Source organism: Serinus canaria, chromosome 6, assembly GCF_022539315.1.
Source record: "Serinus canaria isolate serCan28SL12 chromosome 6, serCan2020, whole genome shotgun sequence".
Lineage (NCBI taxonomy): Eukaryota > Metazoa > Chordata > Aves > Passeriformes > Fringillidae > Serinus > Serinus canaria.
In genome coordinates this window covers 14,386,799-14,410,399 of record NC_066320.1, presented here as the reverse complement: position 1 = coordinate 14,410,399, position 23,601 = coordinate 14,386,799, and the positions used below count along the sequence as shown (strand labels likewise).

The 23,601-nt window shown below is 35.9% G+C and overlaps 1 protein-coding gene across 2 annotated transcripts in view; it reads left to right on the top strand.

The window, feature by feature from the left end:
- The window catches only part of ADK (adenosine kinase), a 266,784-nt gene that overhangs the window by 63,778 nt on the left and 179,405 nt on the right, over positions 1-23,601 (top strand). For both annotated transcript variants that reach the window (XM_030241222.2, XM_030241223.2), the window contains exon 4: positions 5,609-5,687. In XM_030241222.2, the coding sequence (XP_030097082.1) occupies positions 5,609-5,687 (79 nt within the window). The remainder of the gene's footprint in view (positions 1-5,608; positions 5,688-23,601) is intronic.

The window sequence follows — 23,601 nt, the reverse complement described above, 5'->3', positions numbered from 1 at the left end:
ATAACTGTATCTCAATTCGTTCTATCTCAAAGAGTAGGGATGAAAGTGTTCATGTATGTAACTGTCCTTTCCAGGGTTTGAACTTTGAACACAGAATTGTACAATTTAGGTAGGGAAATTAGGTACACTATTTAGAGTTAAAAATATGAATTGCGCTTTTTTAAAACCCACAGAATTAGTTCTAAAATATTCTCCCTTCTACTTCTGTTTAAAATAATACTCTCTGATTTAATTATCATGTTTGAATCTCAAGACTAGACCTTTTTCTTAAATGTAAATTAGATTTTTCTTAGGATGAGATTATGAGGGCTTCAGCTTGCCTGCTAACACTGACCAGGGAAGGTTGTCTTTCAAAAACATGTGCCCCATCTGCCTGGCGGTGTGGCTGCCTGCATTGTTCTGGCACTGGCCCAGGCTGTGATGAAACTGAGAATGTGACAGATGACAGGCTTGTCCAGATGTACGCATAACTACTTCTGCCATGCCCTGCAAAACAATCAGGATGCAGGTTTGGGATTATTACCTTGTTTGTGTTGGTTTATTCCTTGAGGGTTTCCTTAAAGATTGAAATAATATTTCGTGTTGTTCTTGTAGTTTTACTGAGCTTTTATTATTATTAAAACAGGTTGTAAAATATGATTCTTGCTCTCTTACATACTTTCTTCTTTAATTTATGGAGTGATTTCATAGGCAATTGGACACAGGTTACTTAATTTGAAGATTTAAGTAGATTTTTAAAAAAATGCAATTAAAAGGATCAAACATCTAACTGTCAGCGTATTAGTCTGGCTCTTCTCACAGCTGAACATTTAAAGCTTTTGCCATCTCTTAATATGACTGCTTCTTGCCAGTAAAAATAAATATCTGGAAAAGGTGTCAGAATCACCATTAATTATGATTTTTAATTAAAATCTAATTAAAATTAATCCAATACCATAAAAACCTAGAAATCCTTGTCTACCTCCGTCTCTTAGACGTATCAACAATGGCTGCATCCCCAGCCAGAACATAACCTTTGAAGAAAAGGAGTTATAGACTTACGTGCAGCTTGCAACCTTTTATTGATTATTTAAGAGGTTTTCGTCTTAGTGGTTTTGAAGATTTTTATAACACCAAACAAAATATACAATCCACTGAAAATACTTTATTATTGTTATATGAAATAGCCTGATTTTTGTCTTGCATTCAGGCTGATATTATCTGGTTATCTGGCATTCAAAAGGGCTAAAATTACTTTTCTCTCCTCTCTAGCTGCTTTTGGCAGGTTATTTTTTTATGTGTAGCTCCTGCTGATGTGTGCTATTGAGTACATCTTATGTAATAAGCAGATATATCAAAAGATATCCAGGGCAACATACCATGCTGAAAAACAAGAGATTACTTTCTCTATTTCTTGCAGATAAGTCGCTTCTGACATATGCATCAGGATTGTTTTTTTTCTGGTGCACTCTCAATGTAAGACTGGTATTCTGTGGCTATTTTACTCTTCAAAAAGGGTTTTTTTGTAGTTTAGTATAAATTATATCATAAAACTTAACAGCATTACTTGAATTGCTTTAATTTTCCATAGCGTAGCTCCACTACCTTATGTTGCCTTTTTTTGGTTGTAGGGAATGTTTTATGTGCTTATTGTTCTTGTCAGTTTGATTTTGGAACTGTGGTGAGCCATACATGAGTGTATCTGTTGCTGTGTAACAAGAAGACAGTCCCAGCTCCAAGCCCCTCAGAATTTGTGTATAAAGCGAGTTATGAGAGACGGGTATCGATCCACGAGAGGATTGCCAGTTATTAGGCTGGAGAGTAGCCTCGGGAAATCACACAGCCTTGCTGATGACTTTTTTATGACATTATGGTGAAAGATAGTTTGAAGGAAGATTTAAAGTAGTTTTGCTAATAGTCATAGAAAATTCTGGTAACTGGACATTGGATGATATCATGGGTTAGTGAGAGAAAAGCTATTTTTGTTGACAGCTTTGTGCCCGGAGGCTGTTGTAAATGTGAATGTACCGAATGAATGATGGTATGTTCAGTGCATAGCCCTGCAGGGCCTTGAAAATGTGGAGAAGTGACTTCTGCTTGCATTGACTGAGAAGGGGCTGTGAGAGAGCTGGGGCAAGAGGCAAGAGCTGGTCAGAGGGGGAGCTGACACAGATGATCTTTGCAGGTGTCTGAAGGGATTAGATATTACAGCAAATGCATTTTTCTCTGCAGTACAGTAAATCATGTTTTTGAAGAGGTGCTACGAGAAGGAATAGTGTAAGGTTTGCACAGTTTAGTAAGAGCACAAAGAGAAAGTGACTAGTGATGCTCAGCTTATGGATGGTCTGAGAGTCAAACAGGGCGGTGCAATTGTCAGCAATGATATTTACTGGGGATAAATTCTAACAGCTGTCTCCAGTTTGAGGTAGCAGTATGGCATATGTTAGAAGAGTCTGTCCCTTCTAAAAGTCAGCCTCCACCTCCTGTAAAGTAAGGAGGTGTATTTTGTTTAAAAAAAAAAACGGCAGATTATATTCTCATTCTTGTTTGTGTTCTTTTGTGTAATAGCTTCTTCTACTACCACTCTATAATTTTTTTTTAATAACCCTTAATTCTGTCAAAAGTGAGGCTAGTGAACAGCTTCACCTTCCAGTATTGAGTTCAATTAGGAATACATTCTCTTTTGAAGAAGGTAAAAAAAAGCAACTGACAGAAGTGTTATTGCCTTTACAGTAACTGAGCAAAACATTAACATATCCCCTTTGGTCAGTGCTAGATCATCAGTACCACAGCTGAAAACATATGCTGCTACAAATGCAAACTTTTTTTGTTAAAATATGCTTTAATGTGGTGGACAAATTCATGGTACTAAAAATAGAGGCCCCTTTATATGGTGCCGATTGTGGGATTTATTATTCTGTTATTTAAGGTAATGATATGTTGCAAGGTCCGAAAAAGGGTCACGGTTCTCAGATACAGAACAACCTTAGAAATACCCGGAAAAACCAGCAACTGCAGAACATGAAGCAAAAATAATATTCTGTTGTGCTCATAAGGTTCTAATTATCTGGAATTCTTCTAAGTGTGATAACAGCTTAGTTCTGAAGGACACTCAGCAGCTCTGTTCAGCATTCCCAAGTCATGGAGCAGTTTCTACAGTTGGACTTCCTTCCTTCAAGGGGAGGTTTTTGTTAAAGCAAGCACCATGTTTCTGAAGCATGCTGGAATGAGTTTTCTCTTTGCAGGTCAGGCAGGCAGCACACAGTGACAAAGTCTGTGTTCCCACGCTGCCTGTGCCATCTGCTGACATTCAGAAAAGTGTCCATCTGACTGTTCATCTGGAGATAAAATACTATGAGCATTCTGAATTTTGAGGTCATTCTTGATGCAATTCAGACTCTTGCAGATTAAACCAACAGAATTTATATTGTGCTTCTGATGTGTCATGGAAAATGACCAGCAAAATTTGCTTTAGTTGCAACTGTATAAACTCATATTTTATGTAACAGATAGTTAGAGACATTAAATTCACTATCTTAATTTGAAGAAAAGAACATAGATGTTTTTATGTTCAATCTGAAGTAGTGTAACCATCATTTGTCTTACTGTATTAGGTAATTGTAAAGTAATTTGTCAGATTATTAATTAGATTGCATAGCTGTCACCTTGAAATTTTTATATATATAATACTGATGGCATTTTATTGGCAATTTCCAATTTTTTCCTCCAAATTCAGATAGTCTGTATTTTATTTTTCATTTGAACTTCAAGTTAATTATTTGAACACATACTTACCTAGACGTAGGTGCTAAACTGAATTGCAAGGTTCAACATGCCATTAAATAATGTGGACATGGAAACTTCTTGTATTTCCTTTAGGTAAAAGAATTAAATATCAACTTGCATGCTTATAGATATACAAGAGTACAAAAATAACCATGTGACTTGCATAGTACATACTCAAATCGGGTGAAAAGGCAAAATGTGAATTAAATTAAAGAAAAAATATTGCCAAAATACTTAATTGGTTCATGATCGTTTGTCCTGCTTGAAAAGCAATTGTTAAGAGACCTATTGGGTTTTGTTATTTTTTTCCCACTTTCAGCTACTTGCTATCATTTGAGGTTTCAATTGCTTGACTTAGAACTGGTGGATAATTAGTAGTGTGGATAGCTGTGAAAAGCATATGTAGTAATTTAGTTCTTGATTCTTTCTAATTGTCTGCCCATTGGTAGTTCGCTAGGGGTAAGTAGCTCATTATTCAAACACTTTAAATGGTAAGTACTGTAAAAAGAAAAATGCTCTTATTAATAAGATGGTATTGAAAGTAAAAACCTTTTAAACAAACAAGTCACTATTTTACAAATCTATCCCCGAAGCTGTTGTTCACATAATGTAAGAAGATTGGAGTTGTGAGGAGGAGAGAAAGGGTGGGGTTGGTAGATAGCATTCAGCTTGCACTGTGATTGAAATAAAGATGTGTCACTCCTTAAAGTGATGCTAAAGGTAAACACAAGAAAATAAATTGGAATACTTCTGACTGGGCGAGCTTCAGTTGTTGAAGGCAAAGTTAATAGGCATTAAAGGCAAATACAGGCTATTAAAATTAGGGTAATGGAGGTAATTTTGAACCTCATCTCTGCAAAGTTTACAATAAACATTTTGACTGGCTTGCAGGAGTACTTCTGAGTCTGACATCTTCTGAAGTTGCTAATCCTGCTGTTTTATCCACTCATTTTGAAGTGTGCTTGGAATTTAAAATCATGATGCAGTATTTGTGCATAGCCTCCCTGCAGACTTCATTACTCCCTCATTCCTGTTCCCTTTTCTAGAGCCTGTGACCAGACAGGAGACTGTTCTTGAGTGGTGGTATCTTCTGCTCAGAACTGTAACACAGATACTACACAATGAACAGTGCCTTACAGTCACTGGGTCTTAACCAGAAAGTTTGATTTGAAATATGAGGGTAGATACTTCTGTTAAAAGTTCAAATATTTGTTTTAGTATTCAAACCTACTGAATGTTGATAGAGAATTCTATATTTTCATAGTAGGATGGCTTGAAGGGTTTGTAAGTTCACCTGGAGACACCTTTTCTGTTATCAAATTTTCTCACATACTGCTGGATTTGTTCATCAAAGTTCTTCACCTGTCAAGATGTACTATTTCATATGAAACCTTAAAATATAACACTGTTGTTTGGGTTAAGTTAATTTTGAAGTAGGCACCAGATCTCCCCAGCCTTCTCTCTTAAGCTAGAAACAGAATATAAAATTTAATGAGGTGGAATAAGCATCTGAATATCTTCATTTATGTAATTTTTCTTCATTTTGCCAGAAAAACAGTTCAGTTCTAACAGTTTGCAGTTGCGCTTCTGCTCCAGATAATTTTTTCCCCCATGGTTTTTTACTCCACTCGCAACTTTTAGGTGAAGAGTTCAGTTTGATGTCATACTTTGTATTGTGATTTGGACAAATTCTAAATTAATGTTTCCTGCTTGCGTTATGTGTAACATCTATGTGAATTTCTTGTTTTCAAGTAATGTGAAGTCATCTACTTCTAATCTTCATTACTTGTTTTGGAAAAAAAATATGCAGAGTTTAACTTTTTTCTCTATTTTTTCTTAACAGATTTGAAGAACTTGTGAAAAAGTTCAAAGTAGAATATCATGCTGGTGGTTCCACTCAAAATTCTGTTAAAGTGGCCCAGGTTTGTTCTTCCTTAGCAAAGAATTATTGATTATTTCAAGTGTCGTGTTTGAATCTGCTCTGTGTTGTCTGTTTCATCGTGAGCACTGCAGAGTGGCTACTCGTGATTCTGTTGCTCAGCTGGTAGTGTTGTATGTGAGTTGTTTTGTAGCTGTGCTCTTTAGTCTTTTTACAAGTGTTCTGCAAAGGTTATAACTACACCTCCAGTGTACCAAGAGTGAAAAGCTTTCGTCAAAGATGTGTGCTAGGAGGAGAAGAGGTGAGGACAAAGTCGCCAGCGGCAGTTCGCAATCTTACACTGGGAAAAGTCACAGTGACAGTGGTTAAACAGTGAAGTTGTTGAATCTCAGTGTTAGGAGGTTTTCATAATGTACCAGAATGAGTCCTTTGGTCAGGCAAATCCGAATTTGAGGCTATCTCTGCTTTGTTTGGTGTGTTGGATTGGAGAACTGTAGAGGTCCTGTCTAGCCTGCATTGTTCTGTGATTCTAACCATATTTATCCTGTAAGAACTTCAAAGTTTGTCCATAAAAGACTGAAACATAAAACTTTCTTTTATAGAATGGGAATGTTTCTGGCTATGGGTGTGATGAACAACAGTAATGATGAATTTAGTTTCAGGTGTGTTAGGTTTTCTATAACTAAAGTTTGCTTTTCGTCACAGCACTTGCAAGCATATACCTGTGTGCATATTTTCATATTATGAGAGATGTTAAAATTCTGTTAAAAAATACGCAAGTGGCACTTAGGATCTTCTTGTTAATGATCCTGGCATGTTAACTTTGAGGTTCCCCATATAGTTAAAACTGACTGCCAGATAGCATTAAATGCACATTTGGAAGAAATAAAATTATACTATAATAAAGGTTGCTCCCCCCTTTGCCGCCCCCATAAAAAGGAAAAAATTATTGTCATAATTACTGCTCCTTTCTATAGAACAGTTGTTGCTTCTGTCTAAAGTTTTCATTTTCAGAAACCCCAAATGTCTTGAAAATATTTTGGATTTAAAAAAAAATGTTGCATATGTTTTAATATATATAGCATTGTCTATCTGAAATGGTTATGTTTTTAAAGTACAGTCAGTGTTCTGAGCTTTTTTTTTTTTTTTTCACCAGGGGGTCAAGACAATTTTTTGCTTCTCATATTTTTGAAAATATCTCTTGATCAATGGAGCTCAAGTTACTGGAATATTTTTCTGTTAGATATCATTAGTGCTGAACCTATGGATCTGGTGTAAAGGTGGTACCTTTTCATGAGGGCTCATTAGAGGTGAATCTTTTGGAGAGAGTTCTGGAACTGTTTATTAGTTGAGAGACATGAAATTATTCGTCTGTTCCTGCATTTAATTTGGGGAGGTTTAGAAGAAAATGTATGTGATAGACTCTGAGTTTCTAAATTTTGAAGGGTTCAAAGAGCCCAGGATTTTAATTCCATTTCTTCTTGAAGTGCCCTCTGTGGCATTGGCTAGCTTATCAGTAAACTGTTTCATTCTTTAACCGTCCTTAATCTATCAGACCAGGTATTGTTCAATAATTATACAATGAAGTACACAGAATCCATATAGAGTCAAGGAAATAGCTGAAATTTAAATCAATGAAATGTAGGTATTTCTGTGTCAATGTGCCTTTCTTACACTGATCAGGTTTTGTCAGTGAACTTTTCCTTTATCTTGGCTCAGAGCTGGGAGCCTCATTCAGCTCCAGTTGCCATCTGGAATTGTATTTGTCTCCAGAAGGTTTGTCATCTCCTGGTTTCTGTTTTAAATATGATTGAAACTTAAACAGTTGTGCATGAATAACATAACATCACTTAAAGACTTTAAAAAGAGAGATGGGAGAGTGAGAGAGAGGAAAAAAAGTGAATTCTGGAAATCTTGAAAGAAGCTGTTATTCTCTAAGCTTTAGCAGAATAAAAAAAAATTGGAAGGATAGGAAAAAAAGTAGTTGAAATATAAAACAAAAATTACATTAGAAATTCTGGAAGAGTTTTTGCAGCAATTTTCATTGGCTTATTGGAGAGAATGAGTGTGTAAGTAACCTTAGAGAGAGCCAACTTAAATATATATTAATTTATTGAAAGTAATGGGAGAAAGAATAATGGGAGAGAGAAACACTCTTTTAGGAAGCTTATCCTGATGGCTGAGAAGTAAAGGACCAATAAATAATTTCAGAGTGCTAAGGTAGCCACACTTGGAGTGAATGGGGATTCTCTGTGAGAAGATGCAGGGAAAAAATCCTAAGAATACAGCTCTTACTAATTGCTCAACATTATGGGAAAAGCTTGAAAAAGAGTGCTATAAAATGAGAGCTAAAACCTAAAAGAGTTTGCTCCAACTATTTAAAAGTTGGTAAGAAATGTTAAAGAAAGATGATAAAGAAGAGATGTTAAAGAAAGGCATCCTTGGAAGCCTGACTACAATGAAATGCTACAGAGTCGAATGGTTGGAAATGAATAAATGGGGCCTAAAGTCTGATAAATTGCTTTTTTTAAAAGTTGAGTTCTTAGTGGAAAGAAGACTGTAATAGGAAAAGTGCCAAAAAAAAAAAAAAAAGGATGAACTTAGGAAGCAGCTCAAGGTTATGGAATTGTTTGTTTCAGATAGATAGACCCTCTTTTAAAGTCAGAAAAGCTACACTATGTTGAAACAAAAATAACCAAAGGCAATGGGTGGAGAAACTTTAGAGTGTATAATGTGTTTAAAAAGAGAAAATGAACCTGTCAGATGCTTGCTTACATGGTGTATGGTGATCATCTGCTCATGATGTGTGAACACATCATCATCTGTTACATGTCCTCATATATTTTGGATATTTCCTTTGTACCTGCAAGCATAGTATCATCTACTTGATAAATGTTCTCTCTCTCTCTGTTTCTGAGCAGGTTAAGCAAATTTCTTAAAGAAAAGAAGAAAAAAAAGTCTTAGAAATACTGTATTTGTCATGTGTGAAAAATTTGAGATGGTAATCACAGAAAGAGCCAATAGGAAGAAGTTCGGAATTACGAAGAAAACTGGGAAGAAAATGAAGCTTAAATTGTGGGTTTTGGAACTAAAATTTAAATCAGCATAAACTATAAAGGAAATAAAGATTTTAGAAGTTTACAAAGAATTAACCAGAATTGCAGTTAAACTGTGAAGAACAGAGTTAGGTTTTATTTTTTTTTCCAGCATGTTAACAGAAAGGAAAGATGTGAAGTGCAGCCTTGAAGGAGGAATTTGGCTGGTAAGGTACGAAAGGGAATCTCTGTATTTTTTCAGTGTTGTCTTGCAGCAGAGCAGGAGAGTGTGTGGCACTCTGCAGGACTGAACAATAGTTGGAGAGCATTGTGAAAATCAGAAAGCTGAAGGTTGGCCCTGTTGACTGCCCAAAGCAGACATTTTGTGGAGAGGGTATCTCAGCAGGGTCAGAAAGAGAAAGGTCTGGACATATGAGGGACAATAGCCAAGGTGGTTTTTTTTTTTTTGTAGAAATACTTCTAAGGTACAATGGAGAAGACATATTTCCAGGAAATGAAATGTGGAAGCAGTATCACATCACACATTAGAGGGAAAGCTCTTTAAAAGGAAAGGGAAAAGCAAAGGAAAAATTCCTCTGTTGCAGAAGAAATACAGAAGACTATTGGAGTAAACATTGAGAGGACGGAAAATAAATGACAAAGGGGCAGAAACTCAGAAATATCACACCCTTTAAAAGTGTGTTATATAAGCATTTTTATAAGTACCATAATATTTCTTAAAAATACCTGTAAATGGTGAAAGGGAACACCAAGAACAATGTGAAAGTATTGAAGGGCACTGCTAAAGCTGATTATGATTAAGTTTGAACTGATCCTGGTAAGAGTTAGGGAATCATTATCATGGTTTGACTCATGATATGAAAGGGGGCAGGGGGGAAGTGATTGATATATTCCAGAAATGACAGTAGCAGGCATAAAAATGGAAAAAAAAAAAAAAAAAGAGACAACAGTTTAGTCATTCCTTAATGAGATTAAATTAACAGCAAATTATGCTTCAGAAATACTAATTCATATTAGGAGAGTAATGGTGACAAAAGGAAGTAAAGACAGAATGTGAGAGAAATGACAAAACTGAGAGAAAAGTTAATAAGTAATATGGAAAGAGAAAAACAGTATAAAAATCCCAATGTTGCTCTGATTCTATATTCCCTCACTGTCCCGTTCTTGTTACTTCCTTACCAATCTGCTTTCCTTGTCAATTCTAATCCTTCTTGCATGTAAATTTGTTCACCTGCAAAATAAACATGGTTAACTACGACAGACTGAGTACTTAAAAGGCCTTAAACACAAGTCTTACTGAAGCATCTTTTTGTTTGAGACTTGAGTACTCAGAGGAAAAATAGGGACAGAATGTAAACAACTGGAAGAGGGTAAAAGGAATAACCAAGGGCTTTCCTGACTGCAATACAATTCAGAAAATGGATGGAATCCAGATATTCAGTGAAATGATTTTAATATGCTTCTAAAGGTGTTTTATTACTATTAGACACAGTTGTTGGGCTGGTGTTTTTTTTTCTAACCCACCAATAAGACATGTTGATAATTTTGCTGGATCAAGTTTCAATTGATCAGGCATCAGTCACTAAAAATTGCTTGATAATTCTTTGGAGAATGAGGACTAGAGAGGATGATAGAATTGCACTCCTTTCATTTCTGGAATAGAAACCAAAGTTTGACTTTACTGTTTGCTTGGCATTAGAATGATCCCTTTATACGAACATTTAGTTTTGCTGTATGTTTGAAGTTTTGATGCATGCTTAAGAACAAGAAGTGTAGGGGTATCAAATTGAAACTGCAGTGTGCTTCTCTGACCTTTACTTGTCTCATTAAATTTTGGCTTTATATCTAATATGATATGTGACATCTTGCTTTAATCTGACCTCTTGCAATATCTCCAGATGATTGGATCCATTATATTAAATCTATAAAATATGCATACATGTAACTGCATGCAGTTCATAAATAATGTATTGTTTTAGGGTTCTGCCAACAAACTAAATTCGGATTCTTAGAGACAGTGTTTTACTACTACTCAGCTTCCTTCCGTAATTTTAGTTAAGTCTGTGCCCATCTAACAGCAGACATTGATCTGGAAAGGAAAAAAAAATCTGAGTCTTTTAATAGGGCTCATGACTTTAAAGTATGTAAAGCAAATAGCTTACACGTGCAGAGAGGGCAAGTATTGCTGACCAGGCTGTATTTGCATGATTTTTATCAGCATTTCTTTTGCTTTTGGAGTGCTGAGGTTAGAACTGCAAGAAATAGTCTTTGAAGTTTTATCTTTCTAACACAAGTGCCGGATTTCAAGTTCAACTTGACAGAATTTTAAAACTTAAATTTTAAACTACATGACCTTGGATACAAACAGCACATTTTCACTCTTGTTTTTCTGGAAGTACTTACAAAGAATGCTACAATCTTCATCATCAGAATGGGTGCTCCTGGTTTTTGTCCTATTTCTTAATAGCTTATTTTTATTCTAGCAGTTCTAGTGTTGCTGTGAATCTATCTTAGCAGCTAGAGAATCCTGTATTCTATTGTTTATTAATCCTTGGTAGAATTGTGAAATTCTCATTACACAAGTTTTATTACTGCTGATGCAATGTGAGCTTGGAAGAATGTAGCTTGACACATTTCAACTTGAATTGGTAGAACTGGCAGGTAAAGGGAAAAAATGTAAAATAGATTTTTTGGGAAGCTTTCATATAGATAACTCTTGGGAATTCACAATAACGTTTGTGTAATGACACCTGAAAAAAGCATCATAACTCCCTTTTTCTTTCCACATTACTTCTTGCCATCTAATTGTAACCTTTCAATTTTGGAGCCATGCAACATTTTTGGGAAAAGCCTACATTCTGTCATTAGATACTTTAGAGAAGTTTGGCTTTAAGCAGGAGTACATCTTTATTAAGAGTAAATAAAGTGTTGATTGGAATGACTTTTTAATGAGGGATAACATTGAGAGAATAATATGCTAAATTATGGTGAACTTTTGAATTCACATCAGGGAAGTATGGCACTTTACTGAATATCAGCTTCTATTTCAAGCACTTGTAAATTAATCCAAATTTTCATTCTTCCATTATGATTAACTTGTTCTGTTAATCTAAAGGGATTGTGCGTTTTAGCATTCTAATGAACTCATAAGTATGAGAATTTAGCTTTGAAAAATGAACAGATTCACGCTTGTTTATAAAAAGTGGTATGCTCTAAATGCTTAGAAATATTTTAAATTTTTACAACTTATGTGCGTAATTAGCCAAACCTTGGATTTATATTAAGCACGTCTGTCTACTGGGTCACTTAATACTTAATCCAAAAATAATATGTAAAATTAAAAACTCATCTATGAAGAAAAGCTGCATTTTATAAACAATATGAGCTGTAATCTTGTAAACATCTAAGCAGCTTCATTGCAACTGATTCCGTGCTTTTAAAATCAAGTTTATACCTATTTGCCAAGAAGTACCCTTGGTTAAACAGTATTTTCTGAATGTAATCTACAAGACCCATAACACAGGGATCCATCAGTCCTTTAGTGGTTTCCTCCTCACTCTGTTGTCATTCTGTACAACTGACCATATAAGTGATGAATTTTATCTTTTCCTCACTTGTGAGAATTTCTGGATTACTTCTCTGCAGTAGATTAGACTGAGGTATAGCAGGAGGCAAGATTTGGTTCAGGAGCAGGCTTCAAAATGTATTGAACATAATAACTGGCATGGAGATAATGGAAAGGCTATCAGAGAGGTCACCTCAAGCATACTCTCAATTTTTTTCATGTTGACACAACTTTGCAGGAGCTGTGATTTTATTATGAAATCAATCATGCCATTGACTAAAAATGATCTGCTTAATTGTGTGCTTAAAATCACTTATACAATGAGTAGCTTTCTCCAAATGCTGTTTCCAGACTATCACTCCAAGAAAGTGTAAGCAAGTCCCCCAAACAACTTTTTCTTCCGATTTAGTGAAGCAAAGAACATTTAGCTCCTTATCTTTACGACCAAAGGGAAATAGGTAATTTTTTTTTTTGCTCAGAGAGGTAGGTTTTTTGCTTTCTGAACCATTTGGACCAGAATGTTAAATTCCTCAGAGTTAGTTTTGGCCATACGCTTGATAATCCTTCAGCAGCTTCATTTTCATTCCTTAAGCAGCTCTGCTCATATGGGCTTGGTGGCCCCATCAAACATGTGTTTCCAATATTTTCAGTGGTTTAATCCAGCTTTTAAGAAAAAGCACAAAAAAGGTCTCTAAACGATTTTCTGTTTGGTATGGTTTAATAATAGGGATAATAACCTTACCCTCTCTTCAGAAAAAAAATCCTGAGGTGCGTGTTTCTTTCTATGCCAGGTCTCACATGCTTCTGCCATGCTGGGGTAGCATTCTCAGTGTGGTCTGTCAGTGCCATGTGCTGTCCTGAAAGTGCACATACCTGCTTCTCAGACCTGTTACATGTAAAAGAAGATAAACCAGACAAAGAGCTGGGACTTACAGCTAATTTTTTCTTGTTTATACCTTACTAAAATTTAAATGCTACTAGTCAGTTAAGTGGATTTCTTAAACGCTTGTCCTCAATGTTGTTTGTGATCAGTCGTAATCAGTGGGATGTGTATGTACTGAAGGAGTAGCAAAACATGCCTCAGAGCTAACAAAAACAGTCATTTAAGTTTGTCTCTCTGGAAATACAGCAGTGGCTATTCCCACTATGGTAGAGATGATGTCCTGTTGATAGTGTTGCAGCAGGCAGTACCACATGCCAGTGACATCAGTTTCCTGAGCTACTTGTTCTCTCAAGCGCATTGTGTCACTCATAAGTGTTTCCAAATCAGTCTGTGTGGAACACCACAGTGATGTGTCCCTGCTTGTTACAGAGCAGACAGACTTTCCTCATCAGAATTAAAACATGCAGCTTGGGAAACTGGTGTAATGCTTAAACTGATCAGTACAGATGTCAGAGAAATTTTCTAACTTTTGAGAGTTGCCTAGATTTTTTTGGATCATCTTAGAGAAAAGACCTTGCCAGACCTTTTACTCAGCTGTAGCTGAGATGATTTTCAGAGCTATATGGACAGTTTAAAAAAAGCAACAAAACCTTTTCATCCTAATGACAAACGCTGCAAAAATGTAAGCAAGTTTCCCTCCAGATTACAAAACTGGGAACTTGTCAAGCATTTTTTGGGCTTGTGAAGGGAGCTCATCCATTGTTTATGTGGTTATGGATCAGATGATGCAAGATGTAGCGGTGGACTGGAGGACCTGACTTTTTGAGGCTGCTGATAGTGAGGCTTTTTTCTGTAAGCTGGAAAGTAGCTGTGTATAACTGCATATTTGTAGACCTGGGAATATAATTTCATCCAATATCAGGATGGTCAGAAAATAAAGGTCCAAATAGCCTGTGGCTCTTTGTTTTTCAGATTCTGCAATGCCAGGTCCCTAAATATGTCCTCTCGAAAATGAGAGTTCCAGTTACACCATCGTCACTTTGAGATCAGACCTTGTTAGATGGTAACTGTTAAGCAGTGAAAGACAAATGTCCTTATGTGCATCACTTTAGTGTGGAATTGAGTCTTTACTGCTGGTCCCATGGCCTTGTCTGTCTGATGTATCAGAACCATATTCACTTGTTTTTTCAGGTCTTGCTCCGGCCAGCAACATCAATAGCATTGTAGGAAGATGATCTTCAAAGTGATTTTGGATGTGACATATTTTAGAAAAACCGAAAAGGAGTTGTACCATGACATTCCTGCTAAATCCATTCAGACAGAACCTTGAAACTCTCTCTTCTTTAGTGTGTTTGAGCTTTGGCGTGCATATGCAGCCTCTGTTCATCCATCCAAAACTGTAATTTATTTCAATGATTAGAAACTGTTTCCGTATTCTGGAGTAATCAAACATCAGTCACCCACATGGAATCAGAAGGCGCTATATATAAATGGTGGCAGTTGGTTCTTTCTGGGTATGCATTTCAGCTGCCTGCTGCTTGACTCAGTTTATATGTATCTTTAGCTATGATAGCATCTTGTTTTGAAGCTGTAAAAACTTCTTCAGATTTTTCAAAAGCAATGAAGGAATTTAGACTGTCTCTAAGCTGATGTCCACCTGAATGCGGGAGCTCAAACTTCATTGGTTTTTGATTCTGTTTTTCCCTGAGTCAATGCCACCTTTAACTTGTAAGACATGCTATATATGAGTGATATTAATTAGCACATTCCCTAATTTATCTTATCCTGAAAATTAAGCTGTTTCTAGGCAATGCAGTAATTAGTGCAGGCTGGATTTCTCCTTTTCAGCAAAAATCTGTAACCCACAGTAAGGAGACCTGGTTCCAGAGGTGCCATGATGTGAACCCCCCGATGTTTTTGCATGCAGAATGACAATGGGACTTTATCAGAACATTTTGCCCCATAAAACTTTCCATGCAGCAGTGGGCTGATGGCTTGACTGACATTTATTTGACTTGCTTCCACTGGTTGACGCTGGAAGGAGAATGAGGGCTTGATTTGGCAATCTCAGAAGAGAGGGTAAATCCCTGTGCTTCACTGATATTAATTTGGCGTGCCACTCAAGCCTTGGGAGCTCAGGAGCTGTTTTATCCTTAGCAGCTCAATAAGTTACATAACTACATCTTTAGCAATTAATTAATGTTAAGTGATGTGATACAGTGGGGAGTTAATTGCCCTGGAAATCTGAAATGCCAAGTTAGAGAGGTTTCTTACACATCTCTGGAATGCTTCCTGTTGGAAGTATACTTTTTCCCCCCCCTTAACACAAACATTGACAATCTTGCTGTTAGCTAAGAGCTCCATGCAGGTTTTATAATGTACTGTTCCTGGAAATCCTTCCCTCGGAAAGTTCAAATATATTGGTATAAATTCCTTATACATTTTTTTGTTGTATCCAGATTTGTTGCCTGAAACCATTCTTTTCTCTCCTTCAATGATTTCTGCTCAGTCCAAGAGGATGTATGTCTGATTTTCTGCTTTTGATTACTGCTACCTTACATTGTAGGCCTGTAATAAATTAGTATACCTTTCTCTTTCTTATGGATATGATGGGGGTAATAGTGGTTTCTCAGAATAGAAATTTAATACTGGAATTTACTTAAAGTTATTAACAGTGCACAGAGGGTAAGGACTGATTTGTCAGGAGGTACAGTAGTGCTTTTTTTAGGATCCTGAGCATGATTTCAAAGGGACAAATTGTCAATCACATGAACAGACTGTGATTCAGTGGCTTTTACAGTGACTAGCATTATGTGCTGCTTTCTTCAAAGAAAGGATATGGGATAATGCAGTGAATTCCTCATAGAGAAGTCTAATCCTAAGACTATTCCATTAGCAGTTCACTTGCACCCTGACACATTAGAGTAGGCCTGTAGGTTATCTTGTTATTGGTACGTATGTCTAGTAAAAAAAAAACCAACAAAACAAACAAACAAAACTTTTGTAAAATTTCATTTCATTGATATGCACTGATTTTCACAGTTTTATTTTTCTTGCTGCAAAATAATATTTGGATGGATTAGGCCTGCTATCATCTCAACGGTAGTAGAAAATGTACCAGAGTATTTACCTCATGTTGCTGGAGTTCCATTCAAAATTGTCACAAGACCTAAAGGGTAAAAATATGGCTCTTGTATTGTGTGAATTTGTTAAAGCACAAAAAAATGTGCACCAGCTCCACTTAGGTTTTTTTGCTGTATTATACCCATAAAGTACGGAAAGCTGGCAGTTATTCACTTCAAGTGCTGTGCTTGTGTTCTGCTTTTAACTGAGGGGTTGTTTTCAATTGTGAGTGAGGAAGAGACCTTTATGTGTAATAGCTGCATTCTTCATCCTTTGCCTTGCTGTGCAAGATCCTGTTCCTAAGGATCTGTCTTTCACTCTTTATCCTCACTGGACTAACTGAACTGAAGTATTCAGCTTGTTTGCTTCTACACAGTTTTATTTTTTCCATTTTTCTTATAAGACAACTACTCTGATTTACTAAGGCAACTTCAGGAGTTAGATGCAGACTTTGTGGAATTGAATGGTATTTACATATGGAAGACATACTTATATGACGTACATATCAGTATAAGCAGAGTGAAGTTTAGAGATCCTGCTGAAGTGAAATGACTACACCGAATAATACTGAGCTTCTACTTGACATTACAGTCTGACAAATAAACTAATTCAATAAAATTATTTATTCTTGTTCTGCCAATGGTCGCATTAATGTGTTGACACTCGTAAACCCTAAGAATACATCTTTATTTTATTGTCTTTGTAGTGGTATAAGTGAGCTGTAAGATCAATTAAGTTGGTTAGCTTGTCTTTTAAAAATACAGCCTGAAATCAGCAATCTCATATTCTTCATTTGTAAATAAAATAAATGGGTTTTGGTTTTTGAAAACAAGTTTTGAGAGCTCACTGGAAGTCATCTTAAGATTGGCTAAGATTTTCTGCCTTTTTCATGCACCTTTTGTGGAGTAAATTCTGCATAACTATAGATTAATTCCATAGTTTACAGGAGATAATTATTAAATGAAAAAGGAGACATGTTGATATTAATGTTTAACATTGTTAGTATTCATTTTTCAAGTTTTTAAAAAACATTGTGTACAAATAGAGACTACAGTGGGTGTGACGGATGAAGAGAGCTGACTTTTGTGTGGCCTCAGCAGTTCTCATCTGTGATCTCAAAATGGGTCAGCTTATTCTGTAACAGCTGCTGAATTGCTGCAACCTGCAGGCTGTAATACTGAGAGAGCACAGGTGCTGGTTTATTTTAATTTACCAGGCTGTCACCTAGGGTAGCTCATCAGCTACGTCATGAGCCACTGAATTGTTGCTGCAGTGAGGGCAAGGGTTCCTGGGAAAGAGATTGGTAGGCTGCTACTTGAACACCCCTAAACTCTGCCATGGAAATCTGTTCCTTCTCATAAGTCAGAGCTGGTCACCTAGCTGAGAACCCAGGAAATCAGCTCTTCCTCCCTAGGGGATGCACATTACAGGAATTCATCTGCATCATTCAACGGGGTCCAGCTGTGTCTGCATGGGCCTCTGCACTGTTTTGAGAGGGAATTTGATCTCAGATTATTGTATCCTTTATTTATGAATATTCCTAACGATAATTATGAGGTAGTCCAAGATTCAGCATTATTCTAATTACAATAACTGTTCCCCACATTAGTTTTGGCAATGGTTATCATGTATGAAATGCAGGTACTTCGATAACATGGTGATATGCATTACCTTTTAAAATTGCTGTGAAAAGTTGCTAACTAGTGCTGCTTCTAACAATCTCCCCTACTCCCATCTTATAAATGACATAAGATGGTAACACATGATGAAGTCTTGAGGGATTGCCTATTTAAGTCACTGTGAAGTTTTTCCGACTATTACTTTTAAAACTTTTTAAAATGGAAATATACAAAATGCAAAGAAATTAACACTGCAGAAATATACCTATGCCACAATTATATCTAATACTTAATTATTGTATCATTAATTGCATTTTTTAAACAATTACATGCTTTACAGTACAAGAAAAGTTTTGATTTTCTTCCAAAGAAATTATTCTCAAATAATTAGTCTCAAATAAGCATTTGTCTGCCTATTTAGTTAGGTTCATAACCTTGTAATTTTTTTTTATTGCAAGCCTTGGCTCTCTAAACTGGGAACTTAACAAATTTTGCCATTGCTATTGATGAAGCTCTATCTACTTTTTAAATTCTTTGCAGTAATTCTGTAAGAAACTGCATGCCTTGTTTTCCACTAAGCATGTTCTAGGATACAGAGATCTAGAATGAGCTGAGACTGATGGGTCACAAATAATGCAAGTTGGCAGGAATCAAAGGAAAATTGTCTCTTTCTGCTACCCTGTTTCTGGTATGGTTGGGTAATGGCTTTAGGTATGACACATATAATTTTTTCAGAAGAACTAACATGATTTAAAAAACTGTAGCAATGACAGTTTTTATATTTACATACATAATGTAAATTTGAGCTTTATGCTGGGAATGCTGCTGTGAAGTAGACTAAGTGTGATTTTCTGTGACAATCTAACTGTGTTAGAATTGTAGACTAGATGACTCAAAGATGCCCTGCTAAAAATAAAGCAGGTTTCTGTTTTAAAATCTGAGCTGTACACACAAATTCAGAATATTTATGCAAATAGAAAAAAAAAAGCAGGCTTCTGTCCATGGGATATTTTTTGTGGTATTTTATTTAACTCTTATATACAGTTCAAAGATTTGAAGATGCTGAGAATTAAGATACTTATAAGAATAGGTAACTGTGTCCTGGTCATCAGAAGCTACATTTCCAAGAGACCCATGTGTCAATAGCCTAATACTTTTCTTGCAAATAAAAGAAGCTCAGTGCAGCAATTAGTGAGGCAGCACAAGCCTGACATCTAGGCTTGCTTTTGTGAAATATTGTGGCCAAGTTAAATTTTAGAATCATTTAAAGATTAATAATTAAATTCCAAAGCAGCTTCCCTCACAAAATGGAGAATGGCATGGCATGCTTTATTACCCATGTTCAGGTATAGTAGTTGGGTATGTTCCTAGTCAAGCAAGCAATAACATGTCTGAGATGATTTTTTTTTTAATTACAGCATGATGGAGTGAATTGGCATTTTGGGTTCTCTGTTTTTCTTTTACTGTTGTGATGTTTTTAATCTTGTAATTTTTCCTATCCATTCTTTGAGACATATTGATGAACTGTTTTGTTAGTCATAGCAAGATGAGTTTTAATTATTGTTTCTTCTTTTCTAGAAGGTTTAGAAGGAGGGGAAGAATTTGACAGTCATCTGACCTGGGTTCTTGTCAGATTTTTCTTATTTAATTAGCATTATGAAAAGTGTCTAGTTTTTAAGATGTTCTTAGTCAGCTGAAAGCAGGCTTTTGCCTATTAAAATATAAATCTGTTCCATCAAAGACACAAAAAAGACATAAAATTGTTTTTCTAACTCATGCTCTGAATTACTCTCTGACCACATTGAAGTTCTCTTTTATAATGTGTCTGGCTTAATAAGAAGTGACCTCTTCCACTTTGCGTGATCTCTTTCCATGCCTTTTTTTGTTGTGAGCATGCAAACAACACCAAATATTCCCAGTTCTGAAGCTATAATTTAAAATTATATGGGTGAGGCAGCCAAAATAAAAAAGTTTTAAAATAAATCCCACCCTGTTCTGTTCTTTTTAGGACTTTTTTGATGGTTTTGCTTTGTAGTCTAGGGACTGAAATGGCTTCTGACACTAGACAAATTCTGTGCAATTTCCTCTTCACCTTGAGATCTCTGCAAGTGTTTGCTTTGGATTTGTTCTCTAATACAAGCTCACTGTACCTCTTAGGAGTCTGTAATCTTCCCTTGTTCTCATCTGAAGGGAATTTTCCTTTTTCCAAGGGAACCACTCCAGGTTATTGGCAGGACAGTAGAAATCCCCCTCCTCTTAAAACAGTGGGACCCAGACTGCAGTGGCAAGATGTCATTACTAAAAAGTTTTCTTTTATAGAAAGTTTTTCTGCTTAGGGAAGAGCTGATGGCTCTTTGTTAGTACAGAATTTGTCAGGTGCTGCTTATTCTGTCAACAAGCAGCAGTCTCCACTGTCCTTATGGAAAGAGTACCTTATAAACAGTTCCAAACTGTTCCTTTTTTCCTTTGGTTTTGGAGTAGGCTTGGGACTGTTGTTGCCAGACATAGGATCCAGCCTATACTATAACTATAGAGTTATGTTTGAAGGGTAGATATTTGCATTTCTCTCACTCTTTCAAGGAGATTGCTTTTTTTTTTTTTCCCCAATAGTAATATATGTAGCATACAAGTATGAAGTATAATTTAGATGTAAGAGAAGACTAAAAAGAGAAACACTTGATGCTTCTGTATCTTTCTCATTGAATGATAGCTTTTCACTTTTGAAGAATCTGTTTTAGAAGCATATTGAAGGACAATTCCAAAAAATGCCCATCTTGTGCCATTCTTGTGGAGCTATTTCACTTGGCCCTTTCATTAGTTTGGCTTTGGTTGTGGGTAAACATTAATTTTAACAGCGCTTATATTAGGGTTATAATCTGAGGTGTAATAAAAGAAGAGGTGGAAACAACTTTTCCACGGTCATGTTCAGTATTTGTTTGTCTCACAGCTCAGGGATCCAAATGCTGCTGTTACTGTCAGTAGCAGTAAGTCTGGTAATTCCATATTATGAGAAGTGACATCTTTGTTGCATGAGCTGTCTTGTATGGAGTCTTTCAGACTTCTGGTTTCTTCTCCATGGTAGTTTGAATTCACATGAAACCCCAGGAGGTTATTGAATATTGCCAGTATGCAGACATGAAATAATTGTATATTTCCTTTAAGTCAGTGCAGGGAGCGTCAAAGGCTTTTGAAGAATCTGAACGTTAATAAAAATCAATATATTTGGACTGAACTTGGTGTAGAACTGATAGCAATGGAAAGATGAAACCTTTGCTAGAAGTTAGTGCTTCAAATGTCACACTTTGTTAAAAATTATGCACAGCTTAAGATCTTCTGTCTAGGACAGAGCCTTTAAAATTTGCTTTTTATTGATTACAAGTCTGTGCTGTTACTGTGACAGACTTGTAATCAATAAAATAGATCATATACATATGATCACATACAGATCTTACTTTTGAGACTTGCATGCTTGTTATTCTAACTAGCAATCATATACCTGGAAAAGACCTAAGGCTTAAAGTAATGCTTTCTGGTCCGGAACATGGCAGCTTAATGTTCAACTGAAAGCTTCAGGTCCAAGCAACAGTTTTGCACACTATTACACACTGGAACTGGCTACTGAGCATGGCTAAATATCAAAGCTCGCTGCCCTACCTCTCCCATGACAGCTGTCCTCCACAGGAACAGAGGAGCTGTTAAAAATAACAACTGGAGATAAATAATCAAGTTTAGAGACAGAAGGAGGTCATTTATAGGTATGAACTCTAATGTGTGCATCCTAACAGAGGCTAAATAAGGCAAGTCAGTGTAGTGCAATATATTTTATAGGCATTTATATCATTTTGGAACATCGCCTAGACTTTATTCTGATGATCAGCCTTCAGAAATTTTCTTGCAAGGGAAATTTGTGACCTCAGATCTTCTGAACCACCTGTAAGCTTTCAGTGGTAACTGAAATCCATGGTAGTTGTTCACTAGCTACTTATGATAACAACTGTTTTTATTTAATGCTTTCTGTGGAGTAAAATAACTACAGATGCAACAAAAAAGGAAGATAAACATAGTAAAGTCTCCAGACAGGACTGAAAGGCAGCTAAGGGGAAAATAAAGACTTTTGGGTTGGGGGTGTTTGGGTGTCTTTTGGTTTTTGTTGTTGAACCTTTAGAAACATTTAGCTCTGTGGTTGTGCCAGAAGGTAAAGTATTTGTTCCTGGGGAAGTGGAGCATCGCTTGGTAGAATGCTGTCAGGCAGTTTTATTTCACCTACTTTCTCTTTGACCTTTTAGAGTCCCATTCTATACCTGTGTCTCAGTATATTAAGTAGCATGTGCACCCATCAATTTCTCATGAAGGTGATTGCAATAGGGGAAGTACTAGATGAGAAAAGTCAGCTTTGTCTGTAGAAATAACCTCTCTTTCAAACACTTCCAATAACAACTTAGAAATAAAAAGATTTACTATTGGGATTGATCTACAATACTGTAAAATTTCTCAAAAATGTGCTTGGGCTCAGCTTTCTCCTTACTGACTTTATCTGTGGTGCTAGAGCAGAGTTATTTTATCATAGTGGCAGCTTAACTTGCATCTACTCATATGTTTAGGTTTTTTGGATAATGAAACAAAACAAATGGATGTTTTTGTTTAAATCTGTTGCTTTCTTCACTTTCAAGACTGTTGATGTTGTTTTAATAGGAAATAAAATATCCTGCAAGCACAAGTAACAGCTTTTCAGTGTGTACCAACTTGCTGTCTTCAGTGCAGTGTGTGTGTCTAGGTGTTGTAACAATTACATATCTCTGACTGATCTTTAATGGCATGTGGTGTGTTACCTAGACACCATGCAGTTAAGGTATCCTGCTAGGGTACCTTTGCTTCTGTTGGTAAACTTAGGCTTTTAATGCCTGGTCCAAGTTGTTTGAGTGTTGGGCTTTTTATGGTATAATATTTTCTTTGTGTAAGTTGAAAACCCTATCTTCTATATGACAAAATAATTTAGGTATCTATTAAACTTCTAATTTTAAAACAGTGATATATTGGTGATTATGTGAGTAAACTGGTTTTGAAGCAACGCTTTTGAATTACAGCAAGGCAGAATCTGTAGATACTTAAATTTCCACTGAGACAAATAAAAAAAGATTTTTTTTCAGGACACAAAAAAAGTATTATATCAATAATTTAAGTGCTTGTTTTTATTAATAGAATAGAAATTGTTTACAAATCTGTTTTGTAAGAATCAAGTCTTCCCTTGTTCCTGTGAATTTCAGGAATTATCACCTTGTTCTTTTCAGAGGAATGTTTTTCTGAGATTGTACTTCAGATAAAAATGAATAAACTGTAAAAACCCCATGACAAAATATGAGCCACCTTGATAAGATATGGTTTTAATTGCATTACTGAGGCTGCATGGTGAAGGGTACCGTCAGTGGAAACAACGTCAGTTAGTGCTGTAATTTAGTATGGATCTAGCAGACAGGCTGGAAGCAAGGGCATACAAAAATTTCACTTTCATTAGGTTAGTATTATTGTCTGAGAGGTAGAAAATTAAACACTTTGCTGCAATGTGTTCTTCTTTTTAGTACTTCTAAAAACATCTACTGAAATGAATCAAGGTCTAAAGTTTCCTGTTATCTTTAAATGTTAAAGTTACATTTAGGTTAAGTCAGATTAACTATACTTTATTCAGATAAATTCAAATTCTGTGAGCTGCATTA